This window comes from Dipodomys merriami, unplaced genomic scaffold, assembly GCF_024711535.1.
Source record: "Dipodomys merriami isolate MVZ:Mamm:240054 unplaced genomic scaffold, mDipMer1.0.p SCAF_28, whole genome shotgun sequence".
Classification (NCBI taxonomy): Eukaryota; Metazoa; Chordata; class Mammalia; order Rodentia; family Heteromyidae; genus Dipodomys; species Dipodomys merriami.
In genome coordinates this window covers 13,564,971-13,592,964 of record NW_027204270.1, presented here as the reverse complement: position 1 = coordinate 13,592,964, position 27,994 = coordinate 13,564,971, and the positions used below count along the sequence as shown (strand labels likewise).

General features: G+C 50.0%; 1 protein-coding gene across 2 annotated transcripts; it reads left to right on the top strand.

Annotated features, from left to right (window-relative positions):
- The first annotated feature begins 25 nt into the window (after positions 1-25).
- Positions 26-27,930, top strand: Ncmap (non-compact myelin associated protein). 2 transcript variants are annotated; one of them, XM_070036986.1, is made up of 4 exons: positions 26-98; positions 21,472-21,557; positions 23,482-23,566; positions 26,339-27,930. In XM_070036986.1, exons 2-4 carry the CDS (start codon positions 21,479-21,481, stop codon positions 26,472-26,474), a joined length of 300 nt encoding a protein of 99 aa, XP_069893087.1. In that variant the 5' UTR covers positions 26-98; positions 21,472-21,478; the 3' UTR covers positions 26,475-27,930. The 2 variants fall into 2 exon arrangements, with proteins under 2 accessions (XP_069893087.1, XP_069893086.1); XM_070036985.1 differs by lacking the exon at positions 26-98 and adding an exon at positions 16,214-16,300.
- The last annotated feature ends 64 nt before the right edge of the window (positions 27,931-27,994 follow it).

Genomic DNA, 27,994 nt, shown 5'->3' with positions numbered 1-27,994 from the left:
GCGGGGCTCCCCGCCAGCAGCTGGGGGCCACGGCCGCGGATCCCGCTTAGCGTAGCGCGCCGCGCGGCTGGCGGAGGCGGTGCGGGGTCCCGGAGCAGGTAGGCGGCGCCGGGTCTGCCGGGGCGGCGGGCTCTGGCGGGGCTCCGGAGGGATCTGCTGCCACCGGCCCCGCGTGCTGGGCGGAGAGCCGGGGTGGGGATGCGGGGCCCGCAGGGTCTCCCCCACCTTGTGGAGGAAGCGCTCGGCGTCCGCGCGCGGGCGGGGTCGGGACCGTGGCAGGGAGTCACCGGACCGGCCACTGGCGAGGACCGAGGCCGGAGACCCAGGCCTGGAGTCCGGGCGGGGGGATCCCGAGGGCTCCTCGGAGGAGGTGGGGTTTGAATGGAGTTAGAAAGGGAGCAGGGGTCCGAGTGGTCCCGGGCGATCAGCCCCTGCGGGCCGGTGTCGCGATCTCCGCCGGACCCTGCGTCCCGTCCGTCCGTCCGTCCGTCCATCCTCCGTCGGCCTTAGCCCTGGACAAACCCTTCATTCCCCTGTGGGACGGTGCGCGGACTGGTAACTCACGGAGGGTCTGCTGTCCGTGGTCAGTGCAGCCGAGCGATTCGTTCTGCGGAGCTGGCTCCCTGGGACGGGAACCGTGTCTGTCTGGCTCGGCTGCTGGAATCCTCCATCTGAGTGGGGCCTGGCCCTGGTGAGCGGCGGGTGCGAGCCTGGCCGGGTGAAGGCGCTTGCGGACGGAGCCGCTGCGGTGGGGCAGGAGCGCCGTGGCTTTGTGTCCCCTGCCCCGTCCCCCTAGCCAGTGCCTGGGATGATCCTAAACCCTCCGCTCTTGGTTTTGGAAAAGTAGTTCCTGACTGACAAAACCAACCAGGAGCTACATTTTCTATTGGTCCGTGGTCATCCACCTCCAACTTAAGGGAAGCCTGGCCCTCTCACCTGTCAGCCACCTGCACCGTCCCCCTTCCACATCAATGAATCCTAGGAGGCATTTCATCTTCAGAAAAGAACGCAGGGTCTGTGTGTGCCCAGTTGGTGATCCACCACTGAGCCACAGCCCAGCCCTTTCTGGGATTTGCAAATGCAAATCCTGTCTTCCAGTATAATGGTGGGGAAAGGAGAAACAGGAAGGTAAAGTGGGCTTTAAGTAGCCCAATAAGCCCGCTTAATTTATTTTATTTGTGGTTTGTTTGAGACAGGTTCTCACTGTGCAGTACAGGCCGGCCTCAAACTCACCCTGTAGACCAGGCTAGCCTAGAATTCAGCATCCTTCTCCCTCTACCTCCAGAGTGCTGGGATTGTAGACGTGAACCAGCACACCAGCTAACTACACTGAAATTTTTATTTAAAAAAACTTTGTGCTGAAAATAAAGCAATAAAATTATGTTTGTTTTTAAAAGAGAAATGTTTGACATTGAAGCCAAGGACCGCAAATAAGAACTTCTAACAGGGCTGGGAAGGTGGCTCAGTGGTAGAGCGCTTGCCTTGCATGCTTGAGGCCCTGGGTTCGATTCCTCAGCGTCACATAAGCAAAAAGAAAAAAGCCGGAAGTGGCGCTGTGGCTCAAGTGGTAGAGCGCTAGCCTTGAGCTGAAGAGCTGAGGGACAGCGCCCAGGCCAAGAGTTCAGGCCCCACGACTGGACCCAAAAAAAAAAAAAAAAAGAACTTCTAACAGGGCTGGGAAGGTGGCTCAGTGGTAGAGTGCTTGCCCTGCATGCATGAGGTCCTGAGTTCGATTCCTCAGCACCACATAATCAGAAAAAGCCAGAAGTGTTGCTGTGGCTCAAGTGGTAGAGCGCTAGCATTGAGCTGAAGAGCCGAGGGACAGCACCCAGGCCCAGAGTTCAGGCCCCACAACCGACAAAAAAAGAACCTCTAACACTGGCTAGAGCAGGGGACGTTCACAGCCTTGCAAAGCCTCTACACCTGGACTTCTTTCTCTTTCTTCTTGCCTATCTCCACCCAGCCAGCCTCCTCCTATAGTGGATGGCATCCATCCCTAGCCCTGGCACCTCATTCTTTGCTGGGGGTCTGGTAGAATGGATCCTGCCTTGTTTGCCAAGAAAACAGTTCCTGGTGAGAAATATAGATCCTAGGTGGGAGGCACAAGGCCAGAAAGGCAGGAAGGAGACCTAGCCAAGCAGAAGCTTCCCAGGAGGTTGAGGGGGAAGGGGCTCCTTGGATTCCTGAGTGGGGCCGGGTTGAAGTGGAGGACGGAAGTGGGGGTGATGGCACTGGAACAGCCCCTGTAGTTTAAGGTTCTGGAGATGGTGGCAGCAGTTTGGCCTGGAGACAGGAAAGAGGGTGTGCCAGTTTCTGAGACTGGAGGCCTGTTCTGCAGCCAGTCCCCTGGCCCTCACCGAGGGCCTCCTGCCTGGGCCAGACACACCTGAGCCGGTGGGGCCCTCCCAGGGGCCTCCCAGCGCTAGTGTGGTGGCAGAAGCAGAGGCTTCCGGGAACCCGCACAAGCCAATGGGCCTTAGGGGAGTTGTCCCGCTTGGGGTCTTGGAACCGGCATCTAGTTCAAACTGCACAGCTCACCTATGCCTCAGTTTCCTGGTTGTGAACCAGAGGTGACCAAGTCCTCAGGAGTCAGTATATCAGTGTCTGTGCACATAACCTCAGGAGTTTTAAATCCCTCTCAAACACAGCAGAGTGTGTGGCTGTGACCCCAGCCGTGCGCCCATGGCTCACGCCTGTCATCCTAGCTACTCAGGAGGCTGAGATCTGAGGACTGAGGTTCAAAGCCAGCCTGGGCAGGAACGTCTGTGAGACTCTTATCTCCAATAAATCACCAGAAAATTGGAAGTGGCACTGTGTCTCAAGTGATAGAGCGCTCATCTTGAGCTGAAGAGCACAGGGACAGTGCCCAGGCCCAGAGTTCAAGTCCCACGACTGAAAAAGAAAGAAAGAAAGGAAGAAAGGAAGAAAGGAAAGAAAGAAAGAAAGAAAGAAAGAAAGAAAGAAAGAAAGAAAGAAAGAAAGCTGAGGCAGGAGGATCTCAAGTTCAAGGCCAGCCTGAGCTATACCATCAAAATAATGAATAGAACAGAAAAGAAGTAGAATAATAGAAAACAGAATAGATTTCTTCTCTCCCAAAAGTAGAAACCAGAGGCTCCTGCCTGTAATTCTAGCAACTCAGGAGGCTGAGATCTGAGGCTGGGAGATCAAAGCCCGGCCAGGCAGACAATTCCTAGAGACTCTTATCTCTATTTAGCAGCAAAAAGCCAGAAGTGGAGCTGTGGGTCAAGAGGTAGAGCACCAACATTAAGGGAAAAGACCAAGCAAAAGTGCAAGGCTCTGAGTTCAAGCCCCAGTAATGGCACACACACACACACACACACACACACACGCACACACACACACGCACACACACACACACACACACACACACACACACACACCTCTCCATCTCCCCTCCTCTCTTCATTGGTCTCTTAGGCTGTTTCTTCAGTATATGTGACACTTGGGGTGCCGAGAACCCAGAAGAAGCCCTTTCTACTGCCTGTCTGGAGTTTTGCAGTCTAGACCAATAGCCTTGCTTTGAAGCTGTCATCTGTTTCAGGTGTAGGGAAGTGTCTTCATCTTCTTTTGCAATAAAAAAGCTCAATGAAAGTTTGCCCCCCTGCTACTGTCCCTGCTCTCTGCCCACCCTTCTTCTGGAAGTTCCTGAGATTTTAGTCCACAGTTCACAGGGGCAAACAAATGGCTAACTCTCCAAAAATTCTGGAGGGCTCCCTGGAGCCAAAGGCCAAATGCAGCACACGACTTTGCCCTCCGACTCGCTCAGCCTCCCTAGACTTGGCATGTGAAGTTCCCTAGCAGGCTCAGAGAGATGAGGCCCCTGATTGGCCGTTATACAATGAGCAGGGATGCATTTTGCTTTCCTCTGTCCCAGGCCATGTGGCCTTTCTTGGGTATATTAAGACACTTTCCTCATCCTAAAAGTCCCCTTTTCCTTAGGATGTTGAAAGAAATGAAAACATTTTGGAGAGTACCTAAAAATACTGCCGTTTCTAGGTACCACACCAGCAGTGACTGACAGAGACATTGGTCCTGGAGCTGGTGAGGGGCCAGGATGAGAGGCCAGCCCATACCCTTGCTGTGTAGTCTGAGTGCACTGTATGGAAGGCAGGCAGCAGGCATACAAGGAAGGAAGGGAGGGAGGGAGGGAAGGAAGGAAGGAAGGGAGGAAGGAAGGAAGGAAGGAAAGAAGGAAGGGAGGGAGGAAGAAAGGAAGGAAGGGAGGAAGAAAGGAAGGAAGGGAGGAAGAAAGGAAGGAAGGGAGGAAGAAAGGAAGGAAGGGAGGAAGGAAGGAAGACTGAGTACTCAGGCAGTACTGAGTACTTGATTTGAGTCTTAGTCGGTTTGTGATTGTAGTATGAGCTGCTGGAGTGCAGAGACCATGCCCAGTTGCCCATGGCCTCCTCACTACCCAGCACTTTGGGATATGCAATCATCCCTTGTATCCATGAGAGTTAACCCCAGGACACCACCTCCCCCAGATATCTATACCGCAGATGTTCCAGCCTTCGTATAAATAGTGCAGCATCTGCACAGCCTCCCGGCTACTTTCAATGATGTTTAGATGACTTAGAATCCTTAAGTGTGAATGCCATGGAAATTGTTCTACTATGTTCTTTAGGGAACATGACAAGAAGAAAGTCTGTACATGCTTAGGATAGGTGTGTGTGTGTGTGTGCGCGTGCGCGCGCGCCAGTGCTGGAACTTGAACTTGGGGCTCTACCACTTGAGCACAGCTCCACTTCTAGGGTTTTTTTAAAATGCTAATTGGAAATAAGAGTCTCACAGACTTTCCTGCCCAGACTGGCTTTGAACCTTGATCCTCAGACCCCAGCCACCTGAGTTGCTGGGATTACAGGTGTGAGCCATCAGTGTCTAGCTAATAGATGTACTTTGTTTATTCTTTTGTTGGTTGTGGGGCTTGAACTCTGGGTCTGGGCACTGTCCCTCAGCTCTTCAGCTCAAGGCTAGCGCTCTACCACTTGAGCCACAGCGTCACTTCCAGTTTTCTGGTGGTTTATTGGAGATAAGCGTCTCATGGCTTTTCTTCCCAGGCTGAGTTTGAGCAGCCATCCTCAGATCTCAGCCTCCTGAGTAGCTAGATTGATAGGCATGAGCCATTGGTGCCCGGCCAGATGTACTTTTATCACAAAATATTTTCATAACTGTTTGAAACAGTACACGCAGAACCTGCAGGTACACAACCCTGAGTGTATATGTGCTTTGCTTGGGGACTGGATGTGCACCAGGCTCCAGGGCCTGGCTCTTAATGTTCCTCCTGCCCTGTGCTTTAGAGACGCCTCCCTGCTTGGCTCTCTGCTAATTGCCTTCAGCCATCAGTGTCTGCCTCTTCTATGTAGAAATTGGCAGTTATAGACTACAAGCGAGCAGTCCAAAAGTCAGAAAGTCCTGTTGGAGTTAGATATTGATGATAATAATAATAAGCCAGGCACTCGTGGCTCACACCTGTAATCCCAGCTACTCAAGAGACTGAGATCTGAGGTTGCAGTTCAAAGTCAGTGTGGGCAGGAGAGTCTGTGAGACTCTTATCTCCAATTAGCCACTAAACAGCCCAAGTGGAGCTGTGGTTCAAGTGGTAGAGCTCTAACCTTGAGCAGAAGAGCTCAGGGACAGCACCCACCCAGGTCCTGAGTATAAGCCCTGGGACCAACACACACAAATCATTATCATCATCATCATCATCATCACCATCACCATCATCATCATCATCATCATCATCACCACAAAAACCAGGCAGGAATGTTAGTAATCTCCAAGTCCAGGCTAACCTGGATTACAAAAGGACACAAAGGCTCAGCATCCACTGCCCTGTCACCGCCCCATCAACCTCGCTGGCAGAATCCTGTGAGCCCACTTCTCCCTGGGGACTTGCAGGTAAAGGCAGACAGGCACATTTGACAGAGTGCCAGCCAGCATTGCTTGGGTGCCTCTCTTCCCTGGGACTCCTCCCTCCCCCTCTTCTGACCCCTTGGCCACTCCCCAAAGCTCAGTAGCAGATAGCTGGTAGACGTTTGTGGATGATACACATTCCCCAGGGAAATTTGAACCCATCTGTATACAGCTGATGGACAAGAAAGAAAAAGATCCAGCTGGTGGCCAGGCACTGATGGCTCACACCTGTATCCTAGCTACTAAGCAGGCTGAAGATTGTGGTTCAAAGCCAGCCTGGAAAGTCTATGAGACTCTTACCTCCAATTAACCAGCAAAAAGCTGGGAGTGAAGCTGTGGCTCAAATGGTAAAGCACTAGCCTTGAGGGAAAAAGCTAAGAGACAGTGACCAGGTCCTGAGTTCAAGCCCCATGACACACACACACACACACATGAAAAATATCCAGCCAGGCAGCTGGCTGGTACTGGCCTATGAGTCCAGCATTATTCCACTTGGTAAGATGAGACATGATATCAGGAGTTTGAGGCCAGCCTGAGCTACATAGCAGGAGGCTGTCAAAGAAAGAAAAGAAAGGGCTGGAAAGTGGCTCAAGTGGTAGAGTGCTTGCTTTGCATGCCTGAGGCCCTGGGTTGTATTCCTCAGTACCACATAAGCAAAAAGAAAAAAGCCAGAAGTGGCGCTGTGGATCAAGTGGTAGAGTGCTAGCCTTGATCAGAAAAAGACTGATGAAGGTGAGACCAGGATGAATGAGGTTTAAGACTGCCCCTGAAGGGCTGGGAAGGTGGCTCAGTGGTAGAGCGCTTGCCTTGCATGCCTGAGGCCCTGGGTTCGATTCCTCAGCACCCATAAGCAGAAAAAGCCAGAAGTGGCACTGTGGATCAAGCAGTAGACTGCTAGCCTTCAGAGCTAGCCAAAGAGCTGAGGGATGGTACCCAGGCCCAGAGTTCAGGCCCCACGACTGACCAAAAAAAAAAAAAAAAAGAAAGAAAAGAAAAGAAAAAATGAAAAGAAAGGAGAGGGGAGGAAGGAAGGAAGGAATAGGAGAAAGGAGAGAGGGAAGAAGGAGGAGGAGGAAGAGGAGGAGGAAGAAGAATCAATGATGACAAAGGAAAACCAGAGTAAAGTACCAGAGCATTGGTTAGAAAGGAACACAATCGCTGGGCGCTGGGCGCTCACTCTTATAATCCTAGCTACTCAGGAGGCTGAGATCTTAGGATCACAGTTCAAAGCCAGCCCAGGCAGGAAAGCCCATGAGACTCTTATCTCCAATTATCTACCAGAAAACACAGAAGTGGTGCTGTGTCTCAAATGGTAGAGCCGCACCTTGAGCTGAAGAGCTGAGGGACAGCGCCCAGGCCTAGAGTTCAAGACCAACAACAGACAAAAAAAAAAAAGGAGCACAATCAGATTCCCACACCTCTCACCACACAGTTAGGAATGGGAAGAAAAGAACTCTCAATCCAGAATCCTAGAGCGGCCACACAGTACTGCAAGATGAGGTCAGAATAAAAACATTCCTAAGCAAATAAAGCCTTCAAGGCGGAGACACAAAAACCTGCATTGAAAACCCTCCAAGAGGAAATATCTAGATACTATAGGAAACAAACCCGATACTGCATTGCAAGCTGCTCAAATGTCTGAGATGTACAAATCTCAGACAGATAGAAATGGTGTGTTTGGCACTTTAGGAAAGAGCTAATTCTTCTTCTTCCTCTTCTTCTTCTTCTTTTTTTGGTCAGTTGTGGGGTCTGAACTCTGGGCCTGGTCGCAGTCCCTCAGCTCTTCAGCTCAAGGCTAGCTCTCTACCACTTGAGCCACAGTACCATTTCTGGCTTTTTCTGCGTATGTGGTGCTGAGGAATCCAACCCAGGGCCTCATGCATGCAAAGCAAGCACTCTACCACTGAGCCACCTTCCCAGCCCCAAGAGCTAATTTTTGTAAAATCAGGCACTTCCCTACATTCTGGCTGGATGAGGGAGGGAGGATGATTGTAACAGTGACTTTGGGGAACTGTGGGGCTGCTGAATTCAGGACATCGGCCAGCTCCTGAGGACAGTGAGCTCCCCCGCTGTCCTTTCCAGATCCCGGAACCCAGTCTGCTTGCCTGTGGCACCAATGGCACCAAAGCACTTGCTCATCTTGTCAAGATAGAGGGTGAAGCTGGGCACCAGTGGCTGACACCTTTAATCCTAGCTACTCAGGATGCTGAGATCTGAGGATCTCGGTTCAAAGCCAGCCTGGGCAGGAAAGTCCATGAGACTTTTTTTTTGGTCCGGTCGTGGAGCCTGAACTCTGAGCCTGGGCGCTGTCCCTCAATTCTTCAGCTCAAAGCTAGTGCTCTACCACTTGAGCCACAGCGCCACTTCCGGTTTTTTTCTTTTTTGCTTATGTGGTGCTGGGGAATCGAACCCAGGGACTCATGCATTCAAGGTAAGCGTTCTACCACTGAGCCACCTTCCCAGCCCCCATGAGACTCTTATCTCCAATAAACCACCAGAAAACTGGAAGTGGTGCTGTGGTTCAAGTGGTAGAGCGCTAGCCTTGAGCTGAAGAGCTGAGGGACAGCGCCCAGGCCCAGTTCAAGGCCCATCACGGACAAAAAAAAATAGAGGGTGAGCCAGCACCGAGCTGGCACCAGTGGCTCACACCTGTGATCCTAGCTGTGCAGAAACTGAGATCTGAGGATTGTGCCTCAAGCCAGCCAGGAGAGACAAATCCATGAGATTCTTATCTCCAATTAACCACCAAAAAGGCCAGAAGTAGAGGTGTGGCTCAAGTGGTAGAGAGCCAGCCTTGAATGGAAATGCTAAGCAAAGGTAAAAGGCCCTGAATTCAAGCTCCAGTAGTTCTAGGTGGGGTGGGGGAGAAATGGGCCTTGGTGGTTCATGCCTGTAATCCTAGCTACTAGGAGGCTGAGACCTGAGGATCATAATTTGAAACTAGCCCAGGCAGAAAAGTCCTCCTGAGACTCTTATTGCCAATTAACTACTAAAAACACACACACACATACAAAAAAAAAAAACAAAAACTATAGTGGTGATGTGGCTCGAAGTGGTAGAGTATTAACCTTGAGCAAATGAGCTCAGAGACAGTACCTAGGCCCTGAGTTCAAGCCCCACAACTGACAGGGGGGAGTGGGGAGAGAGGGAGAGTGCCTAGCCTCAGACACTTTGGGAACTAACTCGTCTAGCTAGTGGGGCATGCCCTGACTTCTTGTTACCTTCTATTACTGAATGATGAGACATTGGGTTTCCATTTTCGGAAGGAGTTTCTGTTTAGGGGGCTGGGATATAGCTCAGTAGCATGAGCTAGACCTGGGTTTGTTTTGTGTTTGTGTTTTGTTTTGTTTTTGTCAGTAGTGAAGCTTGAACTCTGGGCCTGGGTGTTGTCCTTCAGCTCTTCAGCTCAAGGCAAGTGCTCTACCACTTGAGCCACAGTGCCACTTCTGGTTTTCTAGTTGTTTATTGGAGATAAGAGTCTAATGGACTTTCCCGTCTGAGCTGGCTTTGAACGGTGATCCTCAAATCTCAGCTTCCTGAGTAGCTAGGATTATAGGCGTGAGCCACTGGTGCCTGGCATGTTTTTGTTTTTAATATACTTTATTTATTTATTTAGCCAGTCCTGGGGCCTGAACTCAGCCTGAGCACTATCCCTGAGCTTTTTTTTTTTTTTTTTGCTCAAGGCCAGCACTCTACCACTTGAGCCACAGCACCACTTCTGGCTTTTTCTGTTTATGTGGTGCTTAGGAATCGAGCCCAGGGCTTCATGCATGTGAGACAAGCACTCTACCACTAAGCCACACTCCCAGCCCAGCCCTGGGGTTTAATTCCCCAGCACTGCCAAGAAAAGAAAAAGAAAACTTCTGCTAACAATCTTACACATTATTTTATTTTGCTGGTCAGAGGAGCTTTTATTAAAAAAAAAAATAAAGTATGCACATGCTGAACTGAACATATATATGAATTACACGCTGTTGTAAAGCAAAGATAGGAGTAGGATTTTCCATACTACACTACCATGGAGTTTGGTTTGTTTTTTTTTGTTTTTGTTTTTTAGTCTGGTAGTGGGGCCTGAACTCTGGGCCTGGGCGCTGTCCCTCAGCTCTTCGGCTCAAGGCTAGTGTTCTACCAGTTGAGCCACAGCGCCACATCCGGCTTTTTTCTTTTTGCTTATGTGGTGCTGAGGAATCAAACCCAGGGTCTCAGGCATGCAAGGCAAGTGCTCTACCTCTGAGCCACCTTCCCAGCCCCATGGAGTTTGATTCAAGAGACAGAATGTCTGCCTAGCAGGCACAAAGGCCAGTACCACCAAAAGAAAGAAAGAAGGAAGAAAGGAAGGAAGGAAAGAAGGAAGGAAGGAAGGAAGGAAGGAAGGAAGGAAGGAAGGAAGGAAGGAAGGAAGGAAAAAAAGAATATTACGAGGTCATTGTGACTGATCTAACAACTACTTGAAGAGGTAGCAGGATTATGCCTATAATCCCAGCTAATCAGAAAGCAGATATGTTCCTCAGTACCACACACAAAAATTCCTCAGCACCACAGAAGGAGAAAAAGCTGTAAGTGGCGCTGTGGCTCAAGTAGTAGAGCGCTAGCCTTGAGCTGAAAAGCTGAGGGACAGCGCCCAGGCCCAGAGTTCAGGACCCATGACCGGCCCCAAAAAATAGACAGATAGATAGATCTAGCTGGGCCTGGTGGCTCAAGCCTTTAATCCTAGCTACTCAGGAGGCTGAGATTTAAGAATCACAGTTCAAAGCCAGCTTGGGCAGGAAAGTCCCTGAGACTCTTATCTCCAATAAACCACTCAGAAAACCGGAAGTGGTGCTGTGGCTCAAGTGATAGAGCGCTAGCCTTGAGCTGAAGAGCTGAGGGACAGCGCCCAGGCCCAGAGTTCAAGCCCTATGACCCACCAAAAAGAAAAAAATTATATATAGAGAGAGCTCTATGCTCCAAATCCAGATAGCCATTGGCCACATAGAAGGGGGCAATATGGGTGTTCCCGTGCCTGGGGCACTGGGGCACTGGGACAGGGCAGGGATGGGAGCTGTGCTGGTGTGGGCTTCGTTCCCCCTGCCCCAGGGGCTCCCTTGATCCCTGCCATACTGGAATGTTCCATGTCACATTAGCCTAGTAAACAAGGCCAGTCCCTCTCCTTCCAGGTGGTCCATGGTGGAACAGCCCCTCCTCCCCCCAGCGCTGCACCCCCCCCTCCCTCCCTCCCTGGCCAGGGCTGGGCAGGGAGCACAGAGGATTTATTTATGTCACAGCCAGCCCTGCCTCCCCAGGCCCCCAAGGTACCTCACCCAGGAGTTCACTTATATAACCCTGAGTTGACAGGGCAGGAAGAAGGAAATAAATTAAATTACTCTTTTTTTTTTTTCTTCCTCAGTCAGGCACAATTTGAAACAGGGTAAGCTGACATTTCCCTCACCTTGGGGCCCTCACTGATTTTGTCTTGATTCGAATGTAACTGGAGATTGGCAGATCTTTCTAGAAATGAGGAAGGGAAGGGACATGGGATGGATTTAAGAGCTACTTTACATTAATCCAACCCTTCCCACACTGCATTCCTAGGAAGAACTTTGCCTTATCACCTTGATTTATCAAAAAAGAGAAACCAGCACAGAGAGGTTTAGGAACCTTTTCTGTGCCACCCAGCTGATGGGCCAGGCCAATCTGTGTTTGACACTTGCTGTCGATCATCTGAGAAAGCCCTGATCAATTGATGGATGGATCGATGGATCTATCAGCCTGCCGGCTTCTTGCTGTGGAGGCTAGATTCCCAACACATCACTCTTCTCTGGGGCTTCTCTGGGCTGGGACCCTAGTGATTCCTCCCCTCCCCAAATCCTGCCCTTCCCTTCCTGAATGTGGTTGTCTGATGCCGCCTCCATGGGTCTCCCCAGATGAAATGACCAGTTCCATCCCCTCCTCCACCTTTAACTTTATACAGACTGTTTCCTGGCTTTTATTCCACCTCTGTGGGGACCTTGGACAAGGTACTTGACACTTGACCTGTGTGTGTATGAGTGTGTGTGTGTAACTACTGGGGCTTGAACTCAGGGCCTGGAGCTCTTACTTGGCTTTTTTTTTTGGGGGGGGGTCCAGTTGTGGGGCCTGAACTCTGGGCCTGGGCACTGTCCCTCAGCCCTTCAGCTCAAGGCTAGTGCTCTACCACTTGAGCCACAGTGCCACTTCTGGCTTTTTTCTTTTTGCTTATGTGGTACTAAGGAATCAAACCCAGGGCCTCATGCATGCAAGGCAAGCGCTCTACCACTGAGCCACCTTCCCAGCCCCTTACTTGGCTTTTTTAATCCAGGCTGGTGTTCTACCACTTAAGCCACCCCTCTACTTGTGACTTTTTGCTGGTTAATTGGAGCTGAGTCCCTCAGAATTGTCTGCTCAGACTGGCTTCAGAAGCATGATTCTCAGATCTCAGCCTCCTAAATAGCTAAGATTACAGGCTGGAGCTGCTGGAGCCTGGCTTGGTTTGGTTTCTTAGTCCTAGCTTTATGAACTCCGGTGCTGGGGGTCTTGTAGGTTGTGGAGGTTGGGAAGCGGCCCCCCTGCCTTGGGCAAAGCCTTTCCTGTCCCCCACTGTCCCCATCTCACTGCTGGCCCCTGCACAGAGCCCCTAGCCTGGCTCTCCACCTCCTCCTTTGTCCAGGTCCATTGCCAGAGGGGCCTCGGTTCTTGCGGACACTCACCTCAGATGGAGCCTAGCTGGCACTGCGCCCTGAGCCCACGGGCGAGGGAGTTAGACCGTAAGGGGAGACGGCAGGTTCCATGGAGCCTGAGGACCCCAGACAAACATCCCTCTGTGTGTCAGGCCTGTTGTGCCTGGCCCCTGGCCAGAGCTCACTCCGGCAGCTCCCCACCCGGGCTCTGCAGTGCAGGCCTGCCAGGGCCCCGAGGGGAGTGCGGGGCTCCTTGAGGAATGGACGGGGTGGCAGACAGCTGGCCTTGGAAGTGAGAGGCCATGTCCTCAGCCACCGCACAGATGGTCACTGGCCCAAGGGAGGTCCCTGCACCCAGCTGTGCATGTCACAACGAGAGCCAGTGGTGGTCCAGACAGAGCAAATGACCTGCTGGTGGTCACACAGCAAGTGAGTAATCCAAGTGAGGTTCGAATCCAGGACACTTCACTTCCAGCCCAGGGGTCCTGGCTGTCAGGCTTTCCAAGGGAAAGGCAAGGGAGGGAGGGGGACACGTGAGCTTCAGGAAGAATGTCACATGTGAGGGTAATGCACACAGAAGTGGAGTTGTAGCTCAAGCCGTAGAGAGCTAGCTAGCCTTGGGTGGAAAAGCTAAGAGACAATGCCCAGGCCCTGAATTCAAGCCCCAGAACACACACACACACACACACACACACACACACACACACACACACAAACACACAGAAAAAAAAAAAAAAAAAAAAGAACAGGGCTGGGAATGTGGCTTAGTGGTAGAGTGCTTGCCTAGCATGAAGCCCTGAGTTTGATTCCTCAGTACCACATATACAGAAAAAGCCAGAAGTGGCACAGTGGCTTAAGGGGTAGAGTGCTAGCCTTGATCAAAAGAAGCTCAAAGATAGTGCTCAGGCCCTGAGTTCAAGCCCCAGGACCGGCAAAAATATAAACAAGTGGTGTCACAGACACCTGAGTTATTGCCTGAGTTGATTTCAAACTGTGGCCCGCCCAGTCTCGGTCTCAAGTAGCTAAGAGTACAAGCACATTGGGCCTCCAAGGGTAATCTCTGTCTCTCCCCGCCCCCTCCCTCTCTCCACTGCCCTTTAGCTTTTTTTGCTCAAAGCTGGCTAGCACTCTACCACTTTGAACCACAATGTCACTTCTATTACTTTGGATTTGGGGTGTTTTTTGTTGTTGTTTTTGTGTTTTTTGTTGTTTGGGGTGTCTTTTCCTGCTCAGGCTGGCTTTGAACCACAATCCTCAGAGATTTCAGCCTCCTGTATAGCCAGGATTACAGGTGAAAGCCACTAGCACGTGTCCCAAAATTCTTCTCTGTCCTAAAACCTTTTACAAATGAACCTGCAAAGCCAAAGGGAACAGGAGGGAAAATGTGCACATTCAGGGAAGGTCAACCCAGATATGAAAAATCATAAAGAACCTGAGAAGATTCATCCAATAGATGAATGCTGTCGCCACCTGCTGGCAGAGTATTGCTGGGCTGATATCAGCTACTCTAGTTATTTATTGGCCTGTCCTGCGGCTTGAATTCAGGGCCTGCACTGTGTCCCTGAGCTTCTTTTTACTCAAGGCTAGCACTCTACCACTTAAGCCACAGCACCACTTCTAGCTTTTTCCGAGCAGCTTATTGTAGATAAGAGTCTCACGGACTTTCCTGCCCCAGCTGGCTTTGAACAGTCTTCCTCAGATCTCAACCTTCTATGTAGCTAGGATTACAGGCATGAGACACCAGTGCCTGGCTTCAGCTACTCTTTAGCTTCTACATCTCTTGTGTGAGTTCAGTCTTCCATACCCAGACAGCCCTTAAGCCTTGCAGGTTGTCATGGGGAGGAGATGGCAGAAGAGAATCAGGAACATTTGTTAAAACTGACAAGGTGCCAAGAGGAAGGTCAACTTTCTGACTAAACTATCCTCATAACTCGAGAGGCTGCTTGGAAGGGAGGCTCTTATTTGTGGAGGAAATCAAGTCATCCTGAATTCCACGGGTGACTGGCAGAAATTGGTCTCGGTGCTTGACTAGGTTCAAGTCTCTCACAAGTTGCTTGCAGGGTTGGTCACTTGTGGAGGTGTCTGTGGAGGTGTCTCTCTTATCCAGAGAGGAGTTTGTAAGCCAGGACAGCAGGAAGATGGGGGCCCCAGGGGTGCAGAATGGCTGTTTTGGATGAGGGCAAGGGGAGCCAGCAGCATGTAGTGTTCAAATACAGCTCTTCCACTTGACCCAGGGAGACAGGAGAGGGATGAGTCAATAAGTAAACGTCCACTGCCTCCCAGGCTGACCTGCCCACGGGGCCATTGTAAACAACCCGGGAACAACGGATCCTTGTAGACTGTAAATGTGATTGCCCCAGGTTCTGAGGGAGGCCAAGGGCAGGAGCCAATCCTGTGGGAGCCAGGATCGGGGTGCTCTGGCTCTGTCTGCTGAACCCTACTTGGCTTGTGTGGGCTTTCTCATCAAAGCCCATGGTTTGCTGGGGGGGTTGATTTCTGTCATGTGTCAGCACTGGGATTTGAATTCAGGGCCTTGCACTCATGCCTGGCTTTTTGTGCTCAAAGCTGAGCACTACCCCACTTGAGCCATACCTCCGCTTCCAGCTTTTTGCTGGTAAACTGGAGATATAAGAGTCTCATAGTGCTGGGCCCCTGGTGGCTCCCCGCTATAATCCTAGCTACTCAGGAGGCTGAGATCTGAGGATCATGGTTTAAAGCCAGCCTGGGCAGGAAAGTTTGTGAGACTTTTATCTCCAATAAACCACCAGAAAACCAGAAGTGGCGCTGTGGCTCAAGTGATAGACTGCTTGCCTTGAACTGAATAGCTAAGGGACAGTGCCCAGGCCCAGAGTTCAAGCCCCACAACTGACCAAAAAAAAAAAAAAAAGTCTCATAGTTTTATCTACCTGGAATGGCTTTGAATGGCGATCCTCAGATCTCAGCCTCCTGTGAAGCTAGGATTACGACGTGAGCCACCAGCACCCGGCAAAGCCCCATGTTCATTCAGGCTCTCTGTACTTGTGCGTGCCTGGGGTAGGCAATCTGGTGAGAGTGTATGGGGAAAAAAGCCTTGCAATCAGCTTAAACCAGAGGACAGCTTTCATGCTAGCTTTGTGAACTTGAGTAGGTTTCCTCTCTGTTTCTGAGCCTCAGTTGCCTCCTCTGGGTCAAAGGGCCCAAAGATTGCATCCACTTCACTGGATAAAGAGGAGGATGTTAAGATGAGATTTCACACAAAAAGCCTTGAGTGCAGCACCCAACTGATCACACAGGATAGTGATGGTGGTGGTGATGATGGTGATGATGATGATGAAATTAACTGCAGTGTAAACCAGCCTCACGCTCCCTGGACTCTGCATTTTTCTGTCGCCATGGCCGCCAGCCCCAGGCACTGAAGCCTCCCTGCTGGCCCTCACTTGGTTAACACACATGAAAACACCCACAATCTTGGCCGCTGATGCTCCACCGCCCGCCCACCTTCCCACCGTCTCTGTAGGAGCAGAACAGAGATGTAATTGAGAGTCCTCCATCCCGAGATGAGGCAAGACCTGCAATACAGCCACTCACTGCTCTCCCGAAAAGCAGACTGACCGGGGCAGCGGAAAGGGAGTCTGTGCTTGGATCCTGGCACTCAGCGGCCACTCAGGAGCAACCAGTGTGCTGTGACCTGTGGCCTTAGGAGTTGCCTACTACTGGTCAGTGTGTGTGTGCACGTGTGTGTGTGTGCATGTATAATTTGTGTGTATGTGTGTGTGCCAATATTGGGGCTTGAATTCAAGGCCTGGTCACTGTCTCTTATGCCTCTTAACTTTGTTGCTCAAGGCTGGCACAACACCACCTAAGCCACACCTCCACTTCCAACTTTTTGTTGGTGAACTGGCTGGTTAATAAGGGTCTCATGGACTTCCCTGACTGGGCTGGCCCCCAACTGTGATCTTCACATCGCAGCCTCCTGAGTAGCTAGGATTACAGGCGTGAGCCACCAGTGCCAGGCTGCTTGTGTATTCTTGCAGAGACTGGTCATGACCTCACTAGGTACGTCTTGGGGGAGGGGGGCCCAGAAGGCCCAGTGAGAGGAACGCACGCCTTGCAGTTTACAAGCGTGTCTCTGGACCGGAGGTTCTGCAGCCCCAAAGCCCAGTGTCATTGCAGAAACCCCTGTGGAACATGGCATTTTGCTAATTAGATCAGTGCACAGTAAGAATGATGTGGCATATGGCTAAGGCTTGCAGGGCGGCTTCCGTCATCCCTGAACATGTTGCTTTAACTGTTTCCATGGGTACAGTGTAGGTCATCTGGTGATTGTATATCTTTCTTGCTAAGCTGACCTTGGTCTGAGGCTATTTGCATTTCTGGTTTGCATTGTTATTGTTTTGCTGGCACTGAGCCTTAAACGGAGTGCTTTGCATTTGCTCAGTGTGCTTGCTCAGGTGGTGCTCTACCACCGGAGCCATGTCTCCAATCAGGGTTTTTGCTGGTTATTTTTGAGATGGAGTCTTGTCAACTTTTCTACCCCTCCTGATCTCAGCCACTTGAGTAGCTAGGATTTACAGGCAGAAGCCACTGACACCCAGCTACCTTTCATTTTCAAAAGGATTGTAAGAAAACATCACTGGCAGCCAGGCACTGGTGGCTCAAGCCTGTAATCCTAGATACTCAGGAAGCTGAGATCTGAGGATCTTGGTTTAAAGCCAGCCCAGGCAGGAAACTCCATGAAACTCTTGTCTCCAAAAATCCACTCAGAAAACCAGAAGTGGCGCTGTGGCTCAAGTGGTAGAGAACTTGCCTTGAGCTGAAAGAGCTGAGGGACAGCACCCAGGCCCTGGGTTCAAGCCCCACGACTGACCAAAAAAAAAAAAAAGCATCACTGGAGAGCCTCCTGGCCTTGGTACTGGAGGGGTGGAAGCCAGTTTGAACTGGTGCACTATTAGTATGCTAAGATGGACAGTGGACATCTCCCCTTGACAATAGGGCTGAAAAGACTTTTCTCCAAATTCTCGTTTCTCCATGACTTTTTTTTTTTTTTTTTTGCCAGTCATGGTGCTTGAACTCAGGGCCTAGGCACTGTCCCTGAGCTTCTTTTGCTCAAGACTAACACTCTACCACTTGAGCCACAGCACTACTTCTGGCTCTGTGTATGTGGTACTGAGGAATGGAACCCAGGGCTTATGCATGCTACACAAGCACTCTATCACTAAGCCATATTGCCAGCCCCGCCTCCCCTTTTCTTAAGACATGATCTTGCTGTGTAGTTAAGGCTGGCTTCAAATTTGTGGTCCACCTGAGTGCTAGGATTATAGATGTGTGCTATCACACCCAGCCTTAACCACACTTTTGGGATTTTATTTTTTTTTTTTGGGGGGGAGGACAGTCCATAGATTTGAACTCAGAGCCTCATGAATTCTAGGCAGGTGCTCTACTTGAGCTATTCCCCAGCCTTTCCCCACTTTACTTATTTTTCAGGAAGGGTCTCTTGTTTCTGCCCAGGGCCAGCCTCAAACTGGGATCCTTCCACCTATGGGTGGGTGGCTTCCTGCATAAGGGAGGCTGCAGAAACCCGCCACCATGCCCAGCTTTTTCTGTTGAGCTGGGAACAGGATGTCACTAACACTTTGCTCAGGCTGACCTGGAATTGTAGTCTTCTTGATGTCTGCTTCCCAAGCAGCAGGAATTACAAGTTTGAGCCATTGTGGTTGGCTTATTTTTATTTATTTATTGTTTTGGTCGGCCGTGGGGCTTGAACTCTGGGCCTGGGCGCTGTCCCTCAGCTCTTTTGCTCAAGGCTAGCGCTCTACCACTTGAGCCACAGCACCACTTCCTGTTTTCTGAGTGGTTTCTTGGAGATAAGAGTCTCATGGACTTTCCTTGCCCAGGCTGGCTTTGAACTGTGATCCTCAGATCTCAGCCTCCTGAGTAGCTAGAATTACAGGCGTGAGCCACCGGTGCCTGGCCTTGGCTTATTTTTATGGAAAGAACTTTTCTTTGGTTTGAGATCTAAACCCCTATCTCTATTTAGTTCAGCAAATATTTACAGATAGCTACTATGGGTCTTCCAGTGAGTGAATGAGCTCGTTAAAACTCAGCGCCCTCAGGACAAGGCTGGGCCAGGAAGAATTCAGTTCCTTGATGGAGTCCTTCAGTGGCACAAATGAGGAGACCCAGACGTTTTTATCTGGGGAGGTAGATGGATTTGAAAAAGAGCCAGAAAAGTCTCTTCCTCCCAATGAGCTGACGGTGAGCTGACAGAGCCCAGCGCACCTGCTGAGGGAGTTTCCTGCAGGTCCAGGTTGTGGGAAGGCAGGGGCCAGATCTCTAGGTCTGTCTGGGGGAGAGTCACATGAGGCAGGCTGGCTGCATTTTGAAGAGTGTCTTCTCACGGTTGGGAAGTGGCAGAGGTGCCCGCCAGGGATTGGAAGATGGGTTGGCAGATGGAGGGAGGTCAGACAGATTTGGATTTCCTGAGTCATGGAAGGCCCACTGGGAGGAAGGACAGGAAAGAACTAGGGAGGGGGAGGCAGGACTGGAGAAAGCGAAGGTGGAGCCTGTCCTATGAATCATTAGGATCTGGCCCCACAGGACCCTTCTGAGTCTGAGAGGTCCCGGGGAGGGAAGAGGGGGGCAGGTCACAGCCAGCAGAGCCCCCAGTCTGACCCCCGTGGACATCTGAGGCTGGATGTGGATCTCCGTTAACATTAGCGCTGGGAGAGCCAGGAGTTACAGCCCAGAGATGAGTTTCCAGGGAGCTTAACTATGGAGAGTAGATGCCAAAGATTGCCAGAGATAGCCATGGTCTGATGTAGAGTGGAATGCTTCATGGGATGATGCATGGGTCCGCTGTCACTGCAGCTCTGCAGAGGGGAGAGGCTGAGCGGTAGAAACAGGACGAAAGCCATCAAAGGACTTTCTCTACTAGAGATGGAGGCGTGCATGGGGCGTGGGGAAGGACTGCTTTGTGAGCCATGAGATCAGATCTAGTCTATCTCCCTCTCTCTCTCTCTCTCTCTCTCTCTCTCTCATTACTATATGATCTTCCTATAGCAAGTATTTTTTTTTTCTTTTTTCTTTTTGGTCAGTCGTGGGCCAAGAACTCTAAGGCTGCTGTCCCTCAGCTCTAGGCAAGCGTTGTACCACTTGAGCCACAGCACCACTTCTGGTTTTCTGGCGGTTAACTGGAAATAAGAGCCTCACAGACTTTCCTGCCTGGGCTGGCTTTGAACTGTGATCCTCAGATCTCAGCCTCCTGAGTGGCTAGGATTAGAGGCGTGAACCACTGACGCCCGGCTATGAACTCCTCTTTTTTTTGGGGGGGGGGGTCCGGTCGTGGGGCCTGAACTCTGGGCCTGGGCACTGTCCCTCAGCTCTTCAGCTCAAGGCGAGCACTCTACCACTTGAGCCACAGCGCCACTTCCGGCTTTTTTCTTTTTACTTATGTGGTGCTGAGGAATTGAACCCAGGGCCTCTGGCATGCAAGGCATGTGTTCTACCACTGAGCCACCTTCCCAGCCCTGAACTCCTCTTATATGAACCTGATTCTTCTTATTTCTTACCTAAAAAAAAAAATGCCTGGCTCTGGTGGCTCATGTCTGTAATCCTAGCTACTCAGGAGGCTGAGATCTGTGGATCCCAGTTCAAAGCCAGCCCCGGCAGGAAAGTCCATGAGACTCTTTTTTTTTTTTTTTTCCTGGTCAGTCCTGGGCCTGAACTCTGGGCCTGGGCACTGTCCCTCAGCTCTTCAGCTCAAGGCTAGAGCTCTACCACTTGAGCCACAGCGCCATTTCTGACTTTTTCTGCTTATGTGGTGCTGAGGAATCAAACCCAGGACCTCATGCATGCAAGGCAAGCACTCGACCACTGAGCCACCTTCCCAGCCCTAGTCTGTGAGACTCTTATCTCCAATAAACCACCAGAAAACCAGAAGTGGCACTGTGGCTCACGTGGTAGAGAGTTAGCCTTAAGTTAAAGAGCTTAGGGACAGGACCCAGGCCCAGAGTTCAAGCCCCACAACTGACCCCTCCTGTCCCTGCCTTCCCTCCCCCCCAAAAAAATATATATATACATAATTGTTTTGTTTCTTTTAACCAAACCAGGGGTTGAACTCAGGGCCTTGTGCACAGTTATTTAGTGTATATTTAAGGTCCCGTCTGCACAAGGTGTGGCTTCATGGAGGCCTTATGACCTCTAGGCTTCCACCTACACTTGCTGTAGATCCTTCCCAAGCCTCCAGATTGTTAGCAGCTGTGGTAAAAATGCTACTCAGGAACAATGAGTTGCATTTGGTTTTGGTCCTGAGTGAAGCCAGGCTCTCATGTATGCTAAGCCCATATTCTACAGTGAGCTGCAGCCCTTCCTCCCAAAATAGTGAAGGAAAACTTGGTTTGTTTCCCTTCTTTTCTGGTTCCTTGTCGTTCCGAGCATTTTTCGCGGCACCAGAGTGCTGAGCGTATTGTGCGAGGTGGGGAATCTTGACACTCCCTTGCAATGGTGTGACAACGCACCAACTACACACCTTCTGCGTCACCCTTCTTCGTGTGTAACATGAAGATTTGTGCGTTTTCGAACCTGTCCTAGAGGAAAGGATAAACCTAAACCGCTTTGGTGAACCAGCTTTCTTTAAAATCGGAGGTATTACTTCCAATTCCCTCCCACACACTCCAATATCTACAAAGAATGGGTCTTATATTTCCTATAACATGCTTGGCCAGGCATGGTAACACACACCTATAATCCCAACACTTGAGAGACTGAGACAGGAGGATCGAGTATGAGACCAGCCTGGGTCTTGAATAGTTCAGTCATGAAGCCAGACACCAAAAGAGTCAATAAGGCTTACCAAGGTTTTAAGTGCTTTCTTCTTTGTCCTCACCAGGATCAAGATGACCACAGCCACAACTTTGGGAGATGCTGTCTTCTCCTTGAACATGACCACCAGGGGAGAAGACTTCCTGTATAAGAGTATGTCAGTGTGGCCAGGGCACTGGGGGTGGGTGGACAGGTCAGTGCCACATCAGCTGCTGCTGTGCAGAGGCCAAGAACATAGAGCACTGGGTTTGATTAGAATTCTTCCACTGGCCAACTGCATGACCTTGAATTGAATGCAAGGCTTCTTTGCTTTGAGCTTGTGAGATGGGTTTTAAGGATGCTGCCACCCAACGGACTATGGGAACCCAAGTAACCTAGGGGAAGGGTGGAGATGGACACTAGCTCACACTAAGCACCGACAAGCATTATTATTGCTGCTGCTGCTGCTATTACTGTTGTTTTCATTACAGCATCTGGGCATCTAAAAGATAATGGAAATCTGAATCTCTCTCTTTTTATTTTATTATTTTTTGCCAGTCCTGGGCACTATCCCTGTGTTCTTTTGCTCAAACCTAGTGCTCTACCATTTTGGGCCACAGCTCTACTTCCAGTTTTTAGGTGGTTAATTGGAGATAAGAGTCTCACAACTCTTCCTGCCCAGCTGGCTTTACACTGTGATCCTCAGAACTCCGCCTCCTCAGTGGCAAGGTTTGTAAGTGTGAGCCACCAGTGCCCTGCCTGACTCTCACTCTCTCTCTTTTTGTTTTATTTTTTGGTCAGTCATGGGGCTTGAACTCTGGGCCTGAGCGCTGTCCCTCAGCTCTTCAGCTCAAGGCAAGAGATCTACCACTTGAGCCACGATGCCATTTCCAGTTTTCTGAGTGGTTTGTTGGAGATAAGAGTCTCATGGACTCGGGGCTGGGAAGATGGCTCAGTGGTAGAGTGCTTACCTTGCATGCATGAGGTCCTGGGTTTGATTCCTCAGCACCACATAAGCACTGTGGCTCAAGTGGTAGAGCACTAGCTGAGGGACAGCACCCAGGCCCAGAGTTCAGGCACCAGGACCAAAAAAAAAAAAGGTCTCATGGATTTTCCTGCCAGGGCTGGCTTTGAACTGGGATCCTTAGATCTCAGCCTCCTGAGTAGCTAAGATTATAGGTGTAAGCCACCAGTGCCTGGCTTGCCTTGCTAGGTTTTTCTTTTTTCTTTTTTTCTTTTTTTTTTTTGCCAGTTCTAGGGCTTGAACTCGGGGCCTAGGCACTGTCCCCAAGCTTTTGCTTAAGGCTAGCACTCTACCACTTGAGCCATAGCACCACTTCTGCCTTTTTCTGTGTATGTGGTACTGAGGAATCAAACCCAGGTCTTCATGCATGCTAGGCAAGCACTCTACCACTAAGCCACATCCCCACTCCCTACCTTGCTAGTTTTTAAGAGTAAAAAACTGAAAACAACAAGAACATCATCAACAGGAAGTGAATAGATTATAGTTCATCCAAACAATTACAATACTGTGTGGCCGTCCAAAGTCATGAAGAAAAGTCGGCTCACACCTATAATCCTTGCTACTCAGGAGACTCAGATCTGAGGATGGAGGCTAAAAGACAGCCTAGGCAGGAACGTTTGTGATACTCTTATCTCTAATTAACCACCACCCTCCCCCCCCAAAAAAAAAGGTGAAAGTGGAGCTGTGGCTCAAGTAGTAGAGCACTAGCCTTGGGCTAAAAAGCTAATGGATAGTGCTTAGGCCTTGAGTTCAAGCCCCAGTACTAGCACGAGAAAAAGATGAACTCTTCAGCCCTTGAGAGCAACCACCCCCCCTCCCTCTGTCCTACTTTCTCTACTTAGTCCCACGCTCCAGGTCTCACTCCCTCCCAGGGAGGGTCCATCAATAGACCAGTAGATTGATCCATTGATCAGGGCAGAGTCCTTATGATCCAGTCACCTCTCAAGGATCAGATCCACCAGTGAAAGACCAAGTTTTCATGCTAGTTTTGAGGAGACACTTGATATCCAAACAATGTCAGATGGCACAGTGGGGCCCCTCCCTGTCCACACTTTCGCTCCTCCCTCTCCATAGGTTCAGGAGCCATCGTTGCTGCCATTGTGGTGGTTGTCATCATCATCTTCACCGTGGTTCTGATCCTGCTCAAGCTGTATAACAGGTATGGGAGGCCATGGGGCCTGGGATCCGTCTGGTCTGGTCATCCAGCCCTATTCAACAGAGTTGGGATTCAAACCCACCTGGTTTCAGAGAAAAAACTGCCATCATTCATGAGGTAGCAGTAGTAGAAATACTACTACTAATTATAATACACACCTGTTATCCTAGCTACTCAGGAGGCTGAGAGCTGAGGATCATGGTTCAAAGCCAGCTGGGGAAGGAAAGTCCCTGAGACTCTTATCTCCAATAAGCCACTCAGAAAACCAGAAGTGGCACTGTGGTTCAAGTGGTAGAGCACCAGCCTTGAGCTGCAGAGCTGAGGGACAGCACCCAGGCCCAGAGTTCAAGCGCCACCACCACCACCAACAACAAAATAATATTAATAATAATAAATGTTATTTTTAAACATTTTTTAGCTGAAGGCATGGCTTTCATGGTAGAACACTTGCCTAGCCAGTGTGAAGTGGTGAGTTCAAACCCCCCAGTAAATAAGTAAACACATATGAATAAAGTAATAAAATTGCTGGGCGCCGATGGCTCATACCTGTAATCCTAGCTACTCAGGAGGCTGAGATCTGAGGATCATGGTTTGAAGCCAACCCAGAAAAGTCCATGAGACTCTTAACTCCAATTAACCACTGGAAAACCAGAAGTAGCACTGCGGCTTAAAGTGATAGAGCGCTACCTTTGAGCACAAAAGCTCAGGGACAGCACCCAGGCCCTGAGTTCAAGCCCCATGACCAACAAGGGAAAGAATAAAGAATAAAATAAGCCAGGGACGGGTGGTTCAACACACTTGTAGTTACTTGTAGTTACTTGAGATCTGAGAATCACCGTGTGAAGCCAACCTAGCCAGGAAAGTCCATGCAACTTTTATCACTAATTAAGCCCCAAAAAGCCAGAAGTGGAGCTGTGGCTTAAGTGGTAGAGCGCTAGCTTTGAGCTCAGGGATTTGCTCCCAGGCTCTTGAGTTCAAGTCCCAGGACAGGCACAAAACAAAAATATTACAACTTCATTCTGTTTTGAATACAACCATTTTTCTGATAGTTTATTCCTGAGTAAGAACAAATCTCAGACAAAAAGTTGTAGGCCCTCTTTCTATTCTCAGCAGACTGTCCACATTCCAGAAAATGATCTCCCTCTAAAGGGACACACAGTGATCAAGAAGGCCCCTGAAAAACCCTCCAGAGGTATTTCAACCACATCAATGTGGAACTCAGTCCCCTTAGAAAGAAAAAGAAGAGCCTCCAGGTTGACAAAATGGTGAGAAAGAAAGGAACTTGTTGGAGCTGGGAAGGTGGCTCAGTGGTAGAGTGCTTGCCTTGCATGCATGAGGCCCTGGGTTCGATTCCACATAAGCAGAAAAAGCCAGAAGTGGCGCTATGGCTCAAGTGGTAGAGCCCTAGCCTTGAGCTGAAAAGCCGAGGGACAGCGCCCAGGCCCAGAGTTCAGGCCCCACGACTGACCCAAAAAAAAATCTTAAAAGGGCTGGGAAGGTGGCTCAGTGGCAGAGTGCTTGCCTGGCATGCATGAGGCCCTGGATTCGATTCCTCAGCACCACATAAGCAGAAAAAGCTGGAAGTGGCACTGTGGCTCAAGCGGTAGAGCACCAGCCTTGAGCTGAAGAGCTGAGGGACAGCGCCCAGTCCCAGAGTTCAAGCCCTATGACCAACAACAACAAAAATATATTCCCACAGATGTTCCACTGCCCCACCTAGCCCAACATTAGAGCATTCACAAAGACTTCAGGAAATTGCTTCTTTCCCTCCTTTCCTTCCTTCCTTCCTTCCTTCTTTCCTTCCTTCTTCCTTCCTTCCTTCCTTCCTCCCTAACTTCCTTCCTCTATCTTTCCTTCCTTCTTTAATAAAATAGAGAAAAAAAATTTTTTTAAAAGGAACTGGTTTTCTGTAGATATGTACACAACACAACCGCCAGTGTTCCACTGGGCTTCCGTTACAAAATGAGGTCTGGGTGTGCTCGCTTCCCCATCTATATAGTTACTCAGGAGAATGAGTCTCTAGTTGAAATCCAAAACTTCTTAGGTGAGAAATATATCCACAGAGTTTGCATAAGGAAAGATGTGGCTTGTCCAGTAGTAACTCAATCCCAGAAAGATGAATTCATCCTTAAAAGAAATGATGGTTGAACTTGTTTCAAACCCAGGTGCTTTGATTCAGCAAGCAACAACAGTTACAAACAAGGCTATCAGAAAAATGTGGGATGGTTTCATCAGTGGGCTGATGAGTAAGACATAAGTTAACCTGGCTTCAGAAATACCATTTAGGATCCTGATACCAATTTGTGGTACTACAACAATGCAATAAGATGGGCTGGGAAGGTGGCTCAGTGGTAGAGCACTTGCCTTGCATGCCTGAAGCCCTGGGTTTGATTCCTCAGCACCACATAAGCAGAAAAAAAAGCCGGAAGTGGCACTGTGGCTCAAGTGGTAGAGCGCTAGCCTTAAGCTGAAGAGCTGAGGGACAGCGCCCAGGCCCAGAGTTCAGGCCCCACAACCGGACCCAAAAAAACAAAAAACAAAACAAAAAAAACCAATGCAATAATTCTATTGATTTGAGAGGAAAAAAATAGTTGCAGGAGTCACACTAGAGACACCCACCATCCTTCACAGTTGTACTATTCTGTGGGTGACATTGAATCAATGTGATTTTACAGGGATCTACACTAATCTTGTCACCAGCCCTGTAGCCACTGAGCCTGCTTCCCACCACCCAGGAGGGAAGACACTTACCCATGTGTTCCTGTCTCATTACAGGAGAATGAGGACCAGGCGAGAACTGGAGCCCAAGGGCCCCAAGCCAGCTACCCCTCCCGCCGTAGACCCCAACAGCCAACAGCAGCCTGCAACTGTGACCTTCAGTCCTGTAGACCTGCCCTCGGAGACTCGGTGACCTCTGCCCCAGTGTGACCCTTCATTCCCACCCCACCTCTATCCGAAGAGCTTTCTCCAGTCAGACCCCGAAGCATACTTCTCTGCCTGCAGCTTCATACGAGTTCCTTCTGTTCAGCTGTGCCAAAGCATCCTTCATGCCATCACTGCATCCCTTAACCTGGTTCTGCTCCACCCTACCCAGCCATGTCCACATCCCTGCTGTACAATGCTCTTTTGTCATCTGATGAGGTGGGGGCTATGGCTTTGGTTCTCTCCCTACAAATGCTATAGGTAGATAAACAACCAAGCAGACAGGCAAACAGAAAGACAGATAGACATTGTCCTGATTCTCCTGCTCAAGAGTCAGCAAACACTCCTGAGAGAGGCACTCCGGGTCTGCCAGAGGGACCAGCTTGGATCTGCCATCTGCCCAGCTATGCAGAGCAAGACAGTTAGTTGATCCTGTGGCGGGGAGCAGGGCCCAGAGAACTAACCTGAGCTAACTACTCAGAAAACAAACATGGTCATGTTTAACCTGGTGCAGTACAAGATGACTACAGCTAGTTTGAGTTGACAGTTCACCCTGTTTCTCCCCCTTAAGAAAGATTACGAGCTGGGTACCAGTGGCTCACACCTATAATCCTAGCTACTCAGGAGGCTGAGATCTGAGGATCACAGTTCAAAGCTAGCCCTGGAAGGAAAGTGAGATTCTTATCTCCAATTAACCACCAGAAAAGCAGAAATGGTGCTGTAGCTCAAGTGGTAGAGGGCTAGCCTGGAGCTGAAGAGCTCATGGACAGTGCCCAGGCCCAGAGTACAAGTCCCATGACAACCAAAAAAAAAAGAAAGAAAGAAAAAAGGTTACAAACTAGGGCACCAGTGGCTCACACCTAACTACTCTGGAACCTGAGATCTGGGGATCGTGGTTGGAAGCCAACCAGGACAGAAAAGTCTCCGTGAGACTCTTAGCTCCAATTAAGCACTCAAAAATCAGAAGTGAGGGCTGGGAATGTGGCTTAGTGATAGAGTGCTTGCCTAGCATGCATGAAGCCCTCGGTTCAATTCTTCAATACCACATAAATGAAAGAAAATGAAAAGAGAAAAAAATATATTAAAATAAACAAACTGGAAGTGGCACTGTGGCTCAAAGTGGCAGAATGATACCTTGAGCACAAGGAGGCTCAGGGACAGTGCGCAGGCCCTGAGCTCAAACCTTACAACCAACAACAACCAAAAAACGGAAGTGGTGCTATGGCTCCAGTGGTACAGCACTCGCCTCGAGCTGACGAGCCCAGGCCGAGCTGAAGAGCCCAGGCCTAGAGTTCAAGCCCCAAGACTGACAAAAAAAAAAAAAAAAAAAAAGGTTACAAGAGAGTTAGGGGTTTGGTTCAAAGGGTAGAGCAGCTAAGCCCCTGCCTAGCAAAGCATAAGGCTCTGAGTTTAAAATCTCAGTACTGGGGGGGAGGGGTGGAGGGGGAAGGAGAGAAGAAGAAAAGAGGGAAAGAAGAAAAGTTACAAGAGCTTGGTATGGTAGCAATT